Below are 19,476 nucleotides of genomic sequence, written 5' to 3'. Positions count from 1 at the left end.
CATACATGAAGCTTTATTGCAGATATTTGACTGAAGACAACATCTATATCCATTCTGTTTTTTTAGTGCATGGATACTAATGAACATGCAGAGTGCTTCAATGCTGCAAGATTCTCTTAATCTTCTTATAGTTCCTAAAATGTCAGAGGCATTGAGACGCTGTCTCAAGATACTGTAACTTTTCTTGCATTGTAGGATCAATCAATCTCACATTCTGAAAAATCTGTGCCATTTAAACTTGGATATTTTTAATTAGAACAGTTTAAATATCTAAAGAAGACATTATAAGCTTTTAAATGCTCAAAATAGGACATTTCTGTAGCCATTCTCTTTGGTAGAGTAATAATAAATTCCTTGTTGACATGTAAGGAAGAATTTGTGGTTGCTATGGAAATAAGAGCTTTTAAACCAGGTGTGGGCAATAATTTCTGATGGGCGAGACTCCAAGATTTTGAAAAGTGGTCAAGGACTGCACTGTTCCATTATATTAATGGAGGTGGTGTGGGGTCTGGGATGGAGGTTGAGGGCAGAAGGGAGCTTGGAGTAAGGGATTAAGGTATAGGCAGGAGTGTGTGGTCTGGGAGGGAGTTAGGGTGAAGGAGGCTGTTGTGACCTGGGGCACTGGACTGGTGTGCAGGGGTTTGGGTTGTGGCCTAGGACGGGACTGGGGGTGCAGGGGTTTGGGTATGTAACCTAGAGCAGGAGGGGGTCATGACTTGGAGCAGGGGAATGGAGTATAGCATGGGGTACAGGGGTTTGGGTTGTGACATGGGGCAGAGGATTGGGGTGCAAGTTCTGGGAAAGGGTATGGATGTAGGTTGGGGGAAGGAAGGGCTGGGATGCCAGAGATACGCTCTGGCCTGTAGACTTACCTTGGTGACTCCTGGCCAGTAGTCCAGCACATATGAGGCAGCCTCCCTGCCTGCCCCACCCCTGCACAGGCTGCAGGGGCCACACGTGCGTGTGAATAACTACAAGCCTGGGAGGAGGGAAGTGGTGCTTCATGTGCTGCCTGTTTTTCTGAAACCAGCCAATGGTATTGTGCTGGAAGCGGGGGCAGCTCATGAAGCCTTCCCACCCCCCAGGCTCACAACTGAGAGAGAAAGCGCCTGGCAGCCACTTTTTCTGAGCAGTGTGTGGGTAGGGTGAGGAAATCAGGGAGCCTACCCGGGGCTCCATGCTGCATCCGTGGGCCATTTTGCCCAGCTCTGTGTTAAACTTTACTGTTCACAACATTTTTGACATTTCCTTTATATAGTTTGGAGTTCAGTAAACAGGAAGACAAACTTTTTGAAAAATTATAATTCTTAGCTGCATTCATAAATCTTTGCGTAGTTTTTTTGAGCTACTTGTTGACAATCCTGTGCTGAATCCTTTAAATCAGTTTGACTCAGCACAGGCAAAAAAAAATTTGACAGGAAAAAAATACAGCAGTGGACTTATAAAATACAAAAAATGGAATTATAACTTGGGTATTAACTGTATAGGTTGGACCTCCCTTGTCCAACGCCGTTGGGATCTGTCTGGTCTTGAATGAGGGAGTTTACTGGATGGGGCGAAAGCCCAGTGGGAAAACTGACACCTCTCTCTGGTCGCTGGCCTCTGCTGCCCCTGTCCTTGGAGACACTGGCAGCCCCACCAGCACCATGGCCGTGCTGGCTCAGGGGGACCCTACTTGCTTTGCTTCACTGTGGGCTCCGGTGGCCCAGTTGGCTTTATTGCCCCACTGGCTGCAGGCTGTGCTGCCCCATAGGCTGTGCTGCTTGACAACCTCTGGTCCTGCAACATCCTATGATCCTATTGGACGACGCGTTGCTAGGTCAGAGAGTCCCAGACCACAGAAGTTCAACCTGCATTACTTTTTTGGCATATAAGAGTACTGGAGGTGATGATGAGAAATTAAAGCATAAATGAAATCCATAACTAGATAAATTAACACCCTCTTTCTAATGAACTTCTGAAACATTAACATCTGTGGAGGAAGGAAAAAGGGGAATTTGTGTGCAGCCATCTTAGTCTTGTCAGTAGCAGAGCAAGAATCAGGCTAAATTTTTGGCCTGACAACGCGAGAGCTGTAATGAGACGCTGCCTTCACCTCTCGCCTCCGTATGGAGATAAGGATAGAATGCTAACTGTGGCAGGGAACTTAAGATAAGGAACATCTGGGTGGAACTAAAATAATTGTTAGCCATTGGTGTTTGTAATGAGAAGGAGACTAGTTGTTGTTGTTGTTGTTATATCTAATGGACAGTATGTAAACTTCTTCATAATTGCTTATATTCTAAGAGCTGCCTGGGTCCAAATGAAACTGCCTCTGACTACTTGTTGCTTACAAATGCAGAGTGAGGACAATGTTTTCTTCCACACATCTTATTGCATGTTTCAAACAAGACTCCTATCTTGTGTGTGAATTTTTTTTTCAGGTTGCTGTAATGTGATTTGTTCAGATAAAACTGGAACTCTGACAAAGAATGAAATGACTGTTACTCATCTTTTTACTTCAGATGGACAGCATGCTGAGGTATGTAGTAGGAATATATTTAACTTTTTTCTCTTGACTTTTAGTGCAGATAAAGGTTACGAGATGGAAATATGTTACAGTAAATTCAGAGCTATCTGATGTAGGGATGTTTAACATGTGTTTAAGTAAACGTGTAATTGCTGAAAATTTTACTGGGAGCTAGTGTGCACAGGAAGCTGGCTTTTAAGCCAACTCCCCACGTGTACCTATGAAGGTAAACAGATGAACCCAGGTTCTTCTGTTAACAGCGTACGTGGTTGTACTTTCACATCCCTAGTCTGATGTAGTGTAACCTTCTACATGCCATTGTACTATGCCTCAGTACAGTTCTGGAGAGACTACCTCTTGGGGAAAGAAGTAGCTTTCTCTCTTGCCTGTTCAGTGTTCTAGGATTTCTGGGCCCTGTTGTCCCAATTGTGCTGTCTATTGGGAAGTCTCTGGTTTTAAAAAAAAAAAAAGATAGTGGGAGATAGGTCTTAGGGATATTATGATGGCTGTGGTTTAAAAAAAAATCCCAAACATTGAGAGGCTCAGTTTTTCCTGTCATTACTGAAAACATGATTGTGGTGGCTACTTGCTATAGTATATGAATAAAAATGGAATCTAGTTGTAGAATTAGAGCTGGAGTATCAAACGTACCAGAATCATTTTTCTGCCCTCCTAGTTGCAAACATAAACTTACAAGTGTGAACCAAATGTAATTGATAGTGATGTCTTGATGAACATGGAGGCAAGTTATAATAATTCAGTGTGGATTCTCCTACAAAGTTAATGTCTTAAGAATTGACACTGATGATGGCTCGTTGGTATAGATAGGAACTTTTATTGCAGACTTGAATGAAGGGTGAAAAAGTAAAGGCATGGAGAAGGGTGTGGGAGTAAAGGCATGGTGAGGACTGAGAATTGCTGCAAGTAGGGAAAAGTGCAAGGAGATAAAAAGATAGAGGGAGACAACAAAAGTAGGAAAGTCAGACAAATGACAGCTTCTCTTAAAACTACTCTGATTTTGCTCCTGTTGTTGTCAGTGGGCATCTTTTCTTTCACTTCAGTAGAAGTAGGAAGGTGGGACTATCACTGCTATCCACATCCCTTCTCTTCTTCTTTTGACCACTACTGTCTTATGCCTACACTGGGAGAAATATAGATCAAGTGATATCCCTCTGGTTGCTCCACTCTAGGTCCTGGTGCGTCCTTGTACCAGTGACCGGAAATTTTTTCTAGCAGTGCCCTGCTGTGCCACACACATGCCGCATCATCTCCTTGGGCCATTGGTGTCCGTTAAGCACACTCATGGTGTGGCCCTCCGTTCCTTCTCCACTGTCCTTGACAGCAGACAAACCTCTTGTTACTTGCCCTTTTTCCACCAGAAACAACACATCCATTAATTTTCCTCAGTTTTTCTTCATGTCCAAGTTTTTTACATCTACCCTTCCTGTTTGTCCCAAACCTCCCCCCCCCCCCCCACCACCAAAAACACCTCAGTTCTTTGTTCATTCTTCGCTATGCTCGCCAGGATTTAAATGCTGAGACTCCTGCTGGGAGACCATGCCTGTCTTGGATGGCCATGCCTCCTGCATAAAGTGCCTCAGGGAGGCAGATATGACGCAAAAATGCTTGCACTGCTCTAATCTTACCGCTAGAGCACGATGAAACTGCGCTAACAGACTTAAGACTTATCTGTACAAAAAGTCGCTTCAATTTCCACAAGACAACTCTCACCATCCATACATGAGGACATGGATAAACCAAGAGGTATGGACAAAGGTGGTCCCTCTACTTCATCTGACAGGGCAAAGAGTAAAACTCAGTTTCTCTGCCAAAATTGCTGCCTCTGGCACCAGCTCATCTAGGGTCAGTGTTGGTGACAAACCTGGCACTTCAGGCACAGCACTGCTTAAGCATTCAGTGCTGCCCAAGAGAGCTAATTCTGAGCCCAAGCAGAAGTAATCAGCAATGACGATACTGTTAGTACTGCCTTCCACTGCACAGACTAAACATCACAATTTGGTGCACAAGATGGCACCGGATATGGCACCTAAGAGACCCTCTACTGAAATGCCTCCATCTCGGACACCGACTCAGACTCCTTCGTCTGCACCATTGGATCCGTCCATGAAGCACCTTGGCTTAGCACCATCGTACAAGCACCCATCAGGGACAGCTCGCACTCCCTCAGCACCACCTTCATCAGCTTTGTCAGTGTGCTCCATATACTCTCCCAGGTCACCAGCTCTGTTGTTTTCTCTGATACAGGCAGTGGTCAGCATAGTTGTTTCTTGTTGCAACATTCCAGCCCCACTCAGGGACATCTGCCGTGGGACCCACACGCCACAAAGTCATCACATGCTCCTCCGCCACCTACCTGGTATCCTCATCATTGACCATACCCACCATCTCCTCACCCGAGCCAATGGCATCCTTGGGACACTTGTTCCTCTCGTAGGAGCCACCACACTGCTCCTTCCACACTGACCAGGAGACCCCTCTCTCCTCAGCTTGCACCCAAGGACATGGCACCAAACTACCAAACTCTCTGGAACAACTGCAATCACCAGAGAATGACTCCCTCTCTGAAGGAGAGGCAAGATCCCCACTCCACAATTCCTCTTCATCACCTGATGAGGCCATCATTCCAATCACTCCACAGATGACACTAAACAATTTCAAGAACTGTTTGAGGGTGGCTGTGGCACAAGAACATGATCTGCAGGAGGTGCAAGAGAAACAGTACAGACTCTTGGGGTGTGTCTAGACTACAGGGTTTTGTCGACAAAAGTGGTCTTTTGTCGACAAAACTACACCTGCGTCCACACTGCCTTTGAGTTATGTCGACATAACATCGACAAAACTCAGCAGTTTTGTCGACGTATGTAAACCTCATTCTACGAGGAATAACGCCTTTGATCGACAGAGTTCTGTCGATAGAAGGCATTATTGCATCTACACTGTCCTTTGAATCCACACTGTTATGTCGACAAAGCGGTTTGCTTTGTTGACAGAACTGGATATAGTCTAGACGCGCTTTGTCAACAGAAGATTTGTCGACAGTATCTGTCAACAAAACTTCTGTCGACAAAACCCTGTAGTCTAGACATACCCTTGCATACCCTGCAGCCTCCTCTCTCTTTCAGGATCACACTCCTGATGAAGGAAGCCATCATGGATTCTGCTGATATCTGGCAGACTCTAGCATCGGTCATGCCCACCAACAAAAGGACCAACCAGAAATTCTTTGTCCCTGCCAAAGGGCTGGATTTTCTGTTTTTTTTCACCCACCTCCTGACTTTTAGTAGTGAACTCTGTCCATCACAAAACGAAACATCCTAACATGAGATCCACTTCCCAGAATAAGGCCTGTAAACACCTGGACATCCTGGCCAGAAAAATTCATTGGCAATGCTACAGCTGAGGGTTTCCATCTACTCTGCTATGCTTGGTGACTAAGACTATATCAACTAATCCAAGCTGCAAGAGCTTTCCCAGTTCCTTCTGAAGTACAAAAGACCACAGCTCCATAGTATTATTCAAGAGGGATACACTATTGCCTGCACCACTTTACAGTCTGCAGTGGATGAGGCTGACACCACAGCTCATACCACCACAATAGCCATTGTCATGTACAGAGCCTCATGGCTCCAAACATTGGGCATACCGAGAGAGCTGCAACAAAAGGTGGAGGATTTCCCCTTTGGTAAGATCAATCTATTAGCAACCAAGGCTGATGAAATCTTACATTCTGTGAAGGACACCTGGACTCTACGGACTTTAGGCATGTATAAATTGCCTAATAAAAGGCTCAAACATAACTATTCCAGACCATCACCCTGCTATGACTTCACAAAGAAACACAGACAGCAGAGACACAGACCTCAGCCTCAGACCACAGCAACCCAAACTTCATCTTTCAAACAAACAACAAATTTGATCGTTTGGTTGAGAGCCAGAGAGAAATCCCTACAGTTCTGACACCATCTACACAGTTGCAGTTTAACCACTGCCTGTGGTCCTTTCTACATCAATGGACTCAAATAACTAGAGGTAATCAAGTGGTCTACTCCAACCCATTCATTTCCATCCTCTTTACTTATCCTCCCTTCCCATCCCTCTTCAGGGACCCCTTTCATGACATGACATGCCAATGCCAGTGGCTTTCCACGGAAGGGGCTTCTACTTGAAGTCATTTCCTAACTCGGGGAAAAAAAGCAGATGAAGCCTATCTTCTCTTCCGTAGACCTAAGGAAACTCAACAAATATGTAACACACAGAAGGTTCAAGATGGTAATGCTATTAACAATTATACTTGCATTGGATCACGGGGATTGGCTCTGGGCTCTTGACCTTCAGAATGTGTACTTCCATATCATTATCCATCCTGTGCACAGATGCATTTTACATTTCATAGTGTGCAACCAACACTATCAGTATTGCATTCTGCCATTTGGCCTCTCGACAGCTTCAAGAGTTTTTTTTTTTCCAAAGACTCTGTCCATAGTAATGACACATCACGAAGTATGGGAGTATTATTACTTCCAGACAATGAATGACTGCCTTGTAAAGGGTATGTTGCTTCACGAAACCCAGCACATGATCCACATAACCATTTCTCTCTTATTCGACCTAGGGTTTCAGATAAACTACCAAAAATCCATGCTCCACCCTACACAAACTCGAATTTATAGGAGCACGCCTTGATACCATGTCAGCCACAGCAGTGCTACCCAGAAACGGATTTGAGGCTCTCCATGGCCTAATAACTGTGGCCTGCATTACTCCAACTATCAGTGTGTGAGGGCCTCAGAATTCTAGGTCATATGGCTGCAACTATGTATGTGTGAGACTTGCCAGGTTGCACGTGAGGTGCTTATAGGTGTGGCTTGCTACAGTCTACACCCCTTCCAGAGACTCCCTCCTCAAAACTGTCACTGTGCCACCACATTCTCACTACTTTACATTGTTGGACACAACCTCACAATATGCTACAGGGGGTACCCTTCCAGAAACCTGCCCCCATTGTCCATTATGGCGGACACGTCTCTCATGGGATGGGGAGCCCACCTCAGACCACTCACAGTACAAGGCAGGTGGTCCTACAACGAACAAATGCTGCACATAAACCTATTCGAGCTCAGAGCTGTCTGTTATGCATGCCGTCACTTCCTATCGTACATAGCACACACGAGTTTCAATATTATGACAGACAATACCACATGCATGTACTTCATCAGTCGCCAAGGTGGAGCCCAATCCACTTCCATCTGCACAGAAGCACTGAGACTATGGAATTGGTGCATCTTGCACCATGTTACCCCCATTGCCACATACCTCCCGGGGGCATTCATTGTGATGGACAACCTCACCTGCAATTTCTTCAGTCACCATGAATGGGAACTTGACTCTCGAGCCCTGCAAGAAGTATTTCACAAATGGGGGAAACCAGACATAGACCTCTTTGCAAGCAGAGCCATTTGAAAGTGCCACCTATTCTGCTCCAGAGCACATCTGGGAAAAGAGTCTCTGGGAAACGCTTTCTTTCTGAAATGAAGTGCATCTTTCCTACACATTCCCATCACTTTCTTTAATCCACAGGATAATTAAAGAAAATCAGACCAGACTGAGCTTGTGAGATTCTCACTGCACGAGCATGGTCGAGACAAACATGGTTCCCTTACCTGACAGATGATTGGTAGAAGATCCTCATGCCTTCTTCCCACAACATAATCTCATTAATCACAGCAAAATTCTCCATCCCGATCCAGAGAGAATTCACCTCAAGGCATGGCTCCAGAATGCTGAAGATTGCTGTTCAGATAGTGAAGCAAATACTGATCAACATAGGTGGGAATCCACCAGAAGAACTTACCTTTACAAGTGGTCTAGATTCTCCTAATGGATGAAACATAATTGCACCATACCACCTGACAATATGCACATTCCCATAATGTTAGACTATCTCTTAGAGTTAGAGAAGGGGGGGTGTGTCTCTCTTAAACTAAAGGTTCATGTGGTGGTGATAGCAGTCTTCCACAGAACCAATGATGGCAGTTTGCTTTTCTTGCATCTGTTCACCAAATGCTTCCTGGCGGGTCTCCAGAATACCTTTCCACTTGTACGACAGGCAGTCCCAATTGGGATCTAAACCATGTTCTGAAGTGCCTAACTAAATCTCCCTTCAAACCACTAGCCACCTGTTCCTTGTTACACCTCTCCATGAAGGTGGCCTTTTTGGTCGCCATAACTTCTAGCAGGAGAGTTAGCAAGTTAGTGATGTTAATGGCTGCCCCACCATACGTGATATTTACCAAGGACAGAGTAATCATTCTATCCCACTCCAGATTCCTCCCAAAGGTCTGATCCCCTTTCCACATCAATGAACCCATTCACTTTACCTGCATTTTGACCCAAGCAACATGCTGATCCATCCCAGGCAGTGCTACATACCCTGGACGTTTGGTGGGCTCTCGCCATCTAGAGCATAGAAAACTATGGAGAAAATCAACAAGACTGTTCCTTTCATTTGCAGAGCTCTCCATGGGTCAGCCATCTCCTCTCAGAGACTATGCAGATGGATCTTTTCTTGCATCTACACATTAAACTATTCATAATAGGCAGACACCACCACTGCTCATTCTACAAGCACGGCTGCCTCCACAACAGCCTTACTCAGAAATGTGCTTTTAGAGGACATTTGCAAGGCTGCCACTTGGTCGTCCAATCAGATATTTGCCAAACATTACACACTCGCCTCTGCAATCACACCATCCATGTCGGTCAGATAAGTGTGCTATCTTCAATCTTAGGGGCAGGTCTCCAATACTGCTGCCACGATATGGACACTGTCTAAAGATACCCAGAGTGGATCATCCATGGAGTAATCACTCAAAGAAGAAAAGGGAGTTCCTTGTGCAGTAACGGTGTTTCTTTGAGATGCATGTCCCCATGGGTGCTCCACAGTTCTCCTTCCTTCACCTACTTTGGAGCCCTTATTGTGGACTGGAACCAGGGTAGAGAAGGAACCAAGGGGTTGCACCACATGCGAGCCTAACGAACACCAACAGCATGAGGAGAAGCTGCGATGCATGCATGGAGAAGCTGCGATGCATGCATGGAGAAGCTGCGATGCATGCATGGTGCAGCAGGGCATTGCACTGGCAACCAAAGGTGTGTGTTTTGTTTTTTTTTAAAAGCAAGGACACATCTGCACCCAGAGTGGAGCACTCCTGGGGAGATGGGAAGAGGAAGAGAAATGACACCTCTCGATATTGCACAAAGGGAGTAACTCTTTTTTTCCTCTGGCAAAAATGTATTGCAGTTATTCTAAGGAAAAGAGCCTAGAAAATAAACCTAGAAAGATGAGGAATAAAAATGGCAAAAATTAAATTGTGCTTGTCAGCAGTTGGACAACTTGCTTAGTTTTTTCTCTTCTAATTTTTACATTTTTAAATTTAATACGTCAGTGTGAAAGCTTGGAGAGGCTCTCTATATTCCTCTAGTTTCTATACCCAGAGTTAAGGTTCAGTAACTTCAGTGTGAGCAACTCACACCCCAAAGGAGGGGAATGAGTGAAAAGGCTACTGAACCTTACTTTTAAACTCTTCCTTTATGTTCCCAAATGGGATTTAAACTGAAACGGCTACAATGGTTATCACTAGTGGTTCATCTAATCAAATTTTCTGCTACTGATAATGACCAGTACCAGATGCTTTTGTCTAAGAGATTTTAATCCTAAACATGGGCACATAAACAAAATACCCATGATGCTAACCTAAGGGAATATAGGGCCCTGATTGGGCCCCCTCAGTGTTGTTGCAGTACAAATATTTATTAAATATAAATTAATAAGTCTTCAGAGTCTTTTTCCCATGCCTTGTGGTTCTTCAGGTAGCCCTCTTTCTGACCCCCCTCCCCCCCCCCCACAAGGTGTATGCATTGTAATCCAGTTACAACGAGGAATGTTTAAGGCTATCTCCACACCAAGGTGCTTACAGTTGCTGCTCTGTTGTAAGGTCTCCTATATAGTTGCTCTATGCTGACAGGAGAGAGCTCTCCCAGTGGCATAATTAAAACACCTTTATTGAGAAGTGGTAGCTATATTGGCAGGAGAGCATCTCTGTCAGACAGACCAGCACTTCTGTCAGTTGGGGATCTGTGTGGTTCCTTCTTCCCTCCTCCCCCCTCCACACCATACTCTCTCACTCCTGACCGACAAAAGTGTTAGTGTATACGTAACCTAGGAAACAGCTTCTGGTGGTCCTGAAGGGTAGGGAAACCAATATCCTAAACTTTTGCTTACCACTCATACCAATTAATATAACAGTTGAACCACTACCAAATTAATTCTGAATTTGAATTACAGATTTGGTAGTTCTGTGATCTGCCGTTATATAGATATTAAACTGTTCAGACATACTGTAGTTAAATATATCTTAACCTAAATCTTTTGCATTAGAAGCTAATTGGGAAATGTGGTATAATTGTTCTATTTTAAAATATTGTATTCCTTCTTCTGTATGGGAGGTTTTGGATTTATTGAATGAACCTGTAATATTGCCTCTGAGTCTTCCAGATAATCCAGTATAAAATGGATTTATCTGTTTTGTATCTTGCAGGTGACTGGAGTAGGTTATAACAGGTTTGGAGAAGTCATGCTTGATGGTGATGTTGTTCATGGGTATAATAACCCCTCTGTTAGCAGAATTGTTGAGGTAAGGTATCACAACAGTAAATAGTCTATTTTCATTGAATTAGCACAGGAATTGTATATTGCCTGACTTCCGTTTTATTTGTGTCTTTAGGCAGGTTGTGTGTGCAATGATGCCATAATTAGAAACAGCACTCTAATGGGAAAACCAACTGAAGGGGCCTTAATTGCACTTGCTATGAAGGTATGTACCTACTTGATGATTTTCCTCCTCATGTCAGCAACAATAAGTTCATAGGAATGTTTAACTATGGCACTAATTGTAGGTTTCCACTAAAGAAAATCTCCCCTGTCCCATAAAGTATTTTTATTATGAAAAATTACAGGGCACTCTAACAGTTTAGATCATGAATACGAGAGGAAAATGGACATGAAGTAAAATCTTGTTTTGTTTTGGACCTGATTTTTAAGTTTACAGTTTAAAAATGAAATTTAATTTATATCTAGAATAAAATAATTTGTCTAGCTTTACTTTGAATATTTGACTATTTAAAAAAAGCTGCAGCTCTGAAAGGTGGCTTTAAGTGCAAGATACAGGAAATTTCAGTTGCGTAATCTTGGTTAAACAAGCCTTCCTCTGTGTGCTGTGATGAACTACTAGCACTGGAGCCCTCGCCATTTGGAGCTGACAACGTGCAGAAGGGCATGCACACCTGGGAGGTGGGGATAAAGAGGATAGCTGGAGCCCCACAACCCAGGCTCCGGTTCTCTTCTCTCTCCCTCCACCCAATGCCTCACCAGGAGGTAGCTGGCTCCTGCACCTAGAAAGCAGAAAAAAGGGACTTGCTGAAGGTGTAGAGAGGTAGAGTGGGATCTCCTGTGAACTCAGGCATTAGCCTTTGGAGCACAGGGTGGTGGGCTGGCTCCCACCCATCCAGGCAGCAGTTGGGCAGCCAACACAGGCTGCCCCAGGGATGGATCTGGCTCCCATATTAGGAAATCAGGATAAGGAACCCTCAGGAGGGGAAATCAGTCCATCGGTCACACACAGTCTGGGTCCGGGTGAGGTGGAGTCCATAGGTTGAACCCCCGCACCCCCCCTTTCCTTTTGCGAGTGTTCTCTCTTGGGGCATCCTGCTTACACCACACAATTCTGAAACAATAGAATGTCCTTGACTAGGTCTCTCTCTTGTTACTCCTTATCTGGGAACGTTGCTGCTTTCTGTACTGTTTTGTCTGTGTAGTACACATACACAAGCACACACACAGTTTTTATTTCACACAGTCCTTTTTCTTAAAGTTGTAAACAAGTCCGTAATCCTCCTGGGCTCTTGCCTGGACCTCAGCATGGCCTCGCTTCAGCTCGCTTACTGTTAATTCACTCATGTACTCATGCTAACCGTTCACACTATCCATGATTCGTGACACTTGCTGCTGCATCCAGATAAGGAAAAGAAGAGGAGGCCTGAGCCCAGATCTACCTCCTGGTGAGTCCTTGGGAGCAGGGAAGGAGAAGAGAATCTGAGCCTGAGTTGTGGGGCTCCAGCTATCCTCTTTATCCCCACCTCCCAGGTGTGCATGCCCTTCTGCACGTTGTCAGCTGCAAATGGCGAGGGCTACAGTGCTCTTTAATATTTAAATAACCTTTAAACATGCATTGTTTGCCTCCCTTGGGAGGTCCCCACTGACTTAATATGTCTGTCTCAGTTACCCAGCTATGCAATAGAGGTAACATTTGCCTATTACAGTGGTGTGTGGGCTTGAGTCATTATGAAATGCTTTTAAAAACCTATAGAAGGGGCTACAGAATATTAAATTATCTGTGCTCTAGAAGTTCAATATGTTTTAATTAATACTGTGCATAGCAAGATCTGTGTTTGCATGTTGGTATAACTGAGATGCTGAAATCTTTGGGTTATAAGGCACAAATACTGTACAAGAACAAAGTAGATATGATTTGAAAATGTAGTAGAAAAGAGTGTTAGTGACTGACTCTGAAACATAAAAAGATGTGTGTTGCTCACTATTGTTGACTATGGAAAACCTTAGATTTGAGCTTGACTAGTATGACTTTCCCTTTCAGTTTAGATAGGGAAAGAGATGTAAGTGGGCCATTGTAGCACACTGTTAAGAACCAGCTGCCAGACCAGCATGCATGCACACGGCTGACTTTGCTCCCTAGGGAGCAAAAGGGGTGGTTACCCTGAGGCCTGGTGATTTTTAAAAAGGCCTGAGGCTTTTAGCTTCCACTGCTGTGGCTCCTAGCTGCTGGCCATGAAAGACTGCCTGGGGGGATCTGCCACTTCCACCTCAGGCTCCATATTCTCCAATAGTCCCAACCCTTCCTATCCCTCCATCTGGTAAGATGCTGGGCCCAGTGCAGGGTGTGCTGATAAATCCCAGCATCTACTTTCACCCCTGTGCAGGGAAATAAAAACTGAATGGGTTTATAAATAAGAATGCAAACAAGTCATTTGAACTTGCAGTTTGAAAGCTAGTAGCCTAGCTAAATGAATAAAAATAGTTTTGATACTACTCTTACATTTTACACAGATGGGTCTAGATGGACTCCAGCAGGACTACATTCGAAAAGCAGAGTATCCCTTCAGCTCCGAGCAAAAATGGATGGCTGTTAAGTGTGTGCACAGAACACAACAGGTAGATCTCTTCCATGGCTATTTTCTCATTTGTTACTAAACATCCCAAGTACACTTCTTATGGCACAATGAATGGTGTAGACAATATCTATTAACTTCAGAAGTTGTGTACAGGAAAGGAGTAGCAAGCCAGAAGCATAGTTCTTTGCTTGTGAATGTGAAGGAGAAAGTTTGATGATGAAACTAATTTAATTTTCTATCTCTGAAGTGGTGGTGAAAAACACAGGGAATGTGTGAAAGTATACTATGAAATTAAATATTTAAAATTCTAAACTTGAGCTCCTCCCAGAAATCTCATCAGATTCTGTTAATGTTCTGCTGGTTTTTGGCAATGTAGTTACCTAGCAAGAAGGAATATACCAGTTGACTAGAAAAAGGAATTTCATTATGTGAAACAACCACTTCATTTGGAATAATGTGGAGAAATAACTTTCTTCATTTTTATTTACATATGTTTTATATAAAACGTATTTACAAAAAAGTCAGGTGGCATTTTTTTGGTGTGAGTGAAAGAATCTGAAGTCTGAACTGCATGAAATAATCACAGGCTCATAAGCAGCATGTGTCATGGAAGACAATGGATCCTGGATTTATGGAATATTTCCCTAATGCCTATGTCGAAAAGTTAGCTTGCTGTTCAAAGGTTCAGAATATCACCAGAATAACTGAGTGAGTTACACTGACCAGGCTCCCCTGTGTCAACAGACTTTCTCCCTCCAACATAGCTACTGCCTCTGAGAGAAATCAACTACACTGAGGGAGAAACTCTTTAATAAAGTGCTGCCGAAGAAGCTGTGCTGCTGTCAAGCTGCCTGTGCAGATAAGCCTTACTGCATATTAAATGCTCAGGACATTAACTGTGAAATGTGTGTATGTATCTACAATGCCTAATAAAATGCCCTAATTTCAGGAGAGCTTTCTAAAATTAAACTACTGTGAAAATAGATTATAGTTTGAAATGAATGGGTTTGCTCTTATTTCAGAATGTATGATGTAGGTAAGAGGACTCTAGTAATTTGTGCGAATATCTTTTTCCTTAGGACAAACCAGAGATTTGCTTTATGAAGGGTGCTTATGAACAAGTGATTAGATACTGTACAACATACAACAGCAAAGGGCAGACCCTGCCGCTCACCCAACAACAGAGAGAGCAGTATCAGCAAGAGAAGATATCTATGGGTTCTGCAGGACTTAGGGGTAAGGCTGTTCTAATGTACGATCTCTACAGCTTAATAAATCCTATACATTTGCTTCTTTATAGTAAGTAAAACACACAACTTTGGAGGCCTTAAGAAAACACTAAACTCAACCTTGCTCTGTTTGTTGTGTTCACCAATTTCTTCAAATTAAGACTAGGTGTTAAATTCTTGTTGGTAATTCCAGCTCCCCCTCTCCCTTGTTTTCTTCTACTTTGTTTCATCTTGTATGTGAGTTATAGACATCCATATTTGAGCGAGAGGATGATGACACACTTGCCTGAACTAGTCACGTGGCTAAATATTGGTCCGAGTGGCTGTTAGTTACTGGCACTGCTGCAGTTAGTGCTCCAAGAGAATGGGCACTTTACCGGATGATAGTCCCTAAGTGTATTCTACATGAATGTATGCATGCACCCATGTCCAGAATTCCTTCAGTGCCGTGCAGATTGACCTGCACATGCACAGTAGCTCTCCTTGTTCTTCTGATCAAAGATATGAGAGGCAATGTGGGTCAGCACCTCTTCATTCTTTCTAACTGTTGCATGGCCTGAGTTGGAATTATGTCCTCATTTGCTATTGCAGAACCTGTAAAAATTTAATTGTAAATAATTTGTATCTTAGTTTAAGAATTCTAACTAGTATATAATTTAATACAGAATAAAATTACTCTGTCCCCTTCCCCACCCTTCCACACAGCTGAGTGGAAATACTTTGAAGACTATGCCCAGAGTCCTGGAATTCAAGAACTGTCTCTCCTGCCCTTAATCCTTTTCCGTCAGTGAGAAGCATCACCAGTGCATGTAGTGTCTGGGTGAGGCACATACCTCTGTGTGGTATATGTAAATCCTTACTGTCCAGAACTAGAGGTCTGAGAGTTCAGACTGAAAGCTCCTGATGAAAGACGCTATAAAGCCCTGCATGGGACCTGAGACACCCTCCCCACTCCATGTACATCAGTCTCAGCTGACCAACAGCACCCCGCCAAGCATGAGCATCAGAATGGAGCACTTAAAATTGAACCCCACGGATTTGACACCCCCCTCCTCCCCACAAGCAGATTGTCTAAAATAAGTGAGTTTCCTCCTTGAGCCAGTCACCATTAGGTGAGATGATGTTGTGTACAGATCTGGCAGTGCTGAAGACCTCTGAGCTGGAGGTAAGACGTGAAAGAAAAGGGATGTGCTGGCTCAGATGTTAACTGTGGGGAAAATGGAGACCAACTCATCAGTTCCATCCATAAGTGCAAATCTGAACTCATCAGTACTGCCTCGCTTATCCATTGATCATCTGGCTGCCTCATCTGAACTGGTCCATCAGGAGTTTCTGCTAAGACTCCTCATTCTTGGCTGTACAGAGCTTTGTGATGATAGAGGATATCTTTCTCCTTTACCTGCGGTCTCCACTCTGTCCAGGGCCTGCCCTCCTGAGAGAAGTCCTTATCCCAGAAGAGGAACTGGTACTTTTGTCTTAGACTCCATCTCCATCCATGAAGCTAGAGTGCCTCTGTACTAATGGTATCCCTGTTATGCATGGAAACATCCCTTGAATTGGAGGAATCAGAGGAGATAGCTGCACCATTATCTTTGAAGGCACGGAGCCTTGGTAGACAGATGAGACCTTGCTATTCTTCTAGCTATGACCCAACCAGGGACAATGGTTTTGTTTCCTGTGAATGCTACTGAGACTCATAGATCCTTCCATCTGGCCTTATTGAGGCCTTGGGTAGGCATTTGGATCCCTCTCAGGAGCTGTATCATTCCTCCCCTTGGTCTGTATCATTGGAGCTGTATCATTCCTCCCCAGAACCCTCAACATCTACTGCTGGATATTTTACTACCACAGGAAGTGACCAGGGTGGCTTCCCTAATTAAAGAGGCAATATTGGAACCAGCCAGAGCAGTTTGGTGAACATCTTGAGCCCCGTACTTTCTCTATAGCAAGAATTTGGCCTCACTACCTGAAATCTACTTTGGCAGATAAGGAGTCCAAGAGATTGGATTTCCTGGGAGGAAAGTTTTCTTTTCTGCAGGTCTCTAATACTTATGTTGCTGCTTGCCAAACCTTATTGGCAAAATAGGATTGACACAATAATTGACTTGTGGACTTTAAAGACAAGCTACCCATACAAGATGCAAAGTAGTTCCAGTCCTCTGGATAAGGGGAAGTTGGTCTCAAAGGAGGCTGCATGGCTGCCAGATATGCCAAGGATATAACATCCATGTGAAGGGACTTGTGGCTTCAGTTGTTGGGCTTCTCTAATGAGGTCCAAAATATTATCCAAGATATTCCCTTTGAGTCCAAGCTTTTTAATGAGAAGACAGTCAGTCTGTCTTGTTCTGTAAAGGACTCAAGATTCACCTTGCCATTCCTGACTATTTATACCTGAAATAGTCAGCATTGCCTAAGGAACATTTTTTTAAAAATTGGCATCAGATTGGCTATCCTTCAGCCACCTGGTATAGAAGCAGATTTAAATGATAGGTTATATACCCCAGCTAGTAGTTCTGCAACTTCACACATTTTCTTGAACACTTTTGTGTGAATGCTATCTTGTCCTGGTGACTTCTTATTGTTAAACTTACCAATTTGTTCCAAAACCACCTCTAATTACACCTCAATCTGGGACTGTTCTTCAGATTGGTCGCCTAAAAATAATGGCTCAGGTGTGGAAATACCCCATCCTCAGCCATGAAGACCGTTGCAGATCATTGTTTCTCTGCAATGGCTATATTGTCCTTGAGTGCTCCTTCAGCATCTCATCCTTTAGCATATCCTCACAGAGAACTTCTAAATGCAAGATATATGCATTGCAATGACTTGGAGTTGCATCCATAGTTTCATGGCACACAATTCTCTAATTCAAACAGCAGTGGCAGGCGCAGTCTAGGAACAGCAGTACTACAAAGATCTTTGCTGCCACCTTACTCACATCTACTTCCAATTTGAACACTGAGGAATATACATACAATGTCACTAGAAGAAATAGAGGTTACTTACTGTAATTGGAGGCTCCTTGAGGTTTGTGGTCCCTATCTTGTATTCCACTACCCACCCTCTATCCCCTCTGCTTCAGATCCAGTTGGACTGCAGTAAGAGGAGGGACTGGAGAGGGGTTGACCCACGCTGCCTCTTACCCTCGGTGGGGAGCACAAGGAGAACAACTAAGTATGTGCGGGTGAATGGACACTGCTTTGAAGAAATTCTGGACTCAGGTGCTTGGTACATGTGAATACCCATGTATGGAATAATGATAGGGACCACATATCTTGAACCTCCACTACAGTAAGTAAGCTCTTTCTTTTCATCTGTAGACTCCTAAATTGTCTGAGAAGACGCAAATACTTAAATATGTCTGCTTGGATTTTTATTTTTACATTAAGGTTGATAGGAGTTTAGTTGCACAAGAAACATGTAGGCTTAGTTTATCTATGACAGTCTTTCATTGGCCTTTGCAAAGAGTCATGGACAGGGTATACTGATCTTTGGTTCATGGGTTTAGTTTTAGCCTGCTTACCTTATTTGTTTATGATATTTGTGTATTGAAATCACTTAACCTCTTTATAGAAGCTGACAATATTTTGTCTGTACTGATGGGCTAGTTTGTGCACTTAGCCTCCTATTCCTACTAATATTATGAAAAACAGTGATTGTGAGCAATAATTAGATCCTGATATCTTTCTCCAAATACTAAAATTACTGTTTCATGTGCTAATGATGGCCAAAGCTTCCTTTAAATCCTTAAAATAGGAATACCTGGGAAAGGGGTGTGTCTCTCCACATTCATTGGAAAGGCAAGGCACCAAGAAGCAAATCAAAAAATATCTAACAGCCATTCCCATTCAGAGAATTGTAACCTGTGGGTGTTAGCATCACTTTTTCTGTTAACCTATTTTACTGAATCATGTTCCTGTCCTACTAATATATATGTAATAGATTAGCTGATTTCAATGGGTAAAGTTGTTCACGTGTATGAGTGTTTTTATAGTATTGAGCCCACAATCTGTATGCACCAATCATCCAGTCTTTTCAAATTAAAAATTTATCTGAATAATATCCATTTACAAAATATATAGCGTTTAGGGTTGAAATACTTATTTTAGAAAGGGGACCGTTAAATGTACCATGCTGGTTGGTCATTAAACTGTTTTGTTTTAAAATATTAACTTATTTTTCTCATTTTCTTAAAGTTCTGGCCCTAGCCTCTGGCCCTGAGCTGGGACAGCTTACCTTTTTGGGGCTGGTAGGAATAATTGATCCTCCAAGGACTGGTGTAAAAGAAGCTGTCACTATGCTTATTGCTTCAGGAGTAGCAATAAAAATGGTTACTGGAGATTCACAGGAGACTGCGGTTGCTATTGGTATGAATACACCTCTTCCTCTCATTTTGACTCATTGGATACCATTAGCTACCTTGTTAATTGTTACTCTAAAATGGTTTGTTGGCTAATATGCGATACAAAT

At 43.3% G+C, this 19,476-nt stretch overlaps 1 protein-coding gene across 5 annotated transcripts in view; it reads left to right on the top strand.

Annotated features, from left to right (window-relative positions):
• Positions 1–19,476, top strand: part of ATP2C1 (ATPase secretory pathway Ca2+ transporting 1) — a 127,283-nt gene that overhangs the window by 91,956 nt on the left and 15,851 nt on the right. For all 5 annotated transcript variants that reach the window (XM_075921930.2, XM_075921931.2, XM_075921932.2 and 2 more), the window contains 6 exons: positions 2,424–2,521; positions 11,128–11,223; positions 11,314–11,403; positions 13,713–13,817; positions 14,857–15,013; positions 19,203–19,373. In XM_075921930.2, coding sequence (XP_075778045.1) covers positions 2,424–2,521; positions 11,128–11,223; positions 11,314–11,403; positions 13,713–13,817; positions 14,857–15,013; positions 19,203–19,373 — 717 coding nt within the window. The remainder of the gene's footprint in view (positions 1–2,423; positions 2,522–11,127; positions 11,224–11,313; positions 11,404–13,712; positions 13,818–14,856; positions 15,014–19,202; positions 19,374–19,476) is intronic.

This window comes from Pelodiscus sinensis, chromosome 2, assembly GCF_052426305.1.
Source record: "Pelodiscus sinensis isolate ZL-2025 chromosome 2, ASM5242630v1, whole genome shotgun sequence".
NCBI lineage: Eukaryota > Metazoa > Chordata > Testudines > Trionychidae > Pelodiscus > Pelodiscus sinensis.
This window is presented reverse-complemented; position numbering and strand designations above follow the sequence as displayed.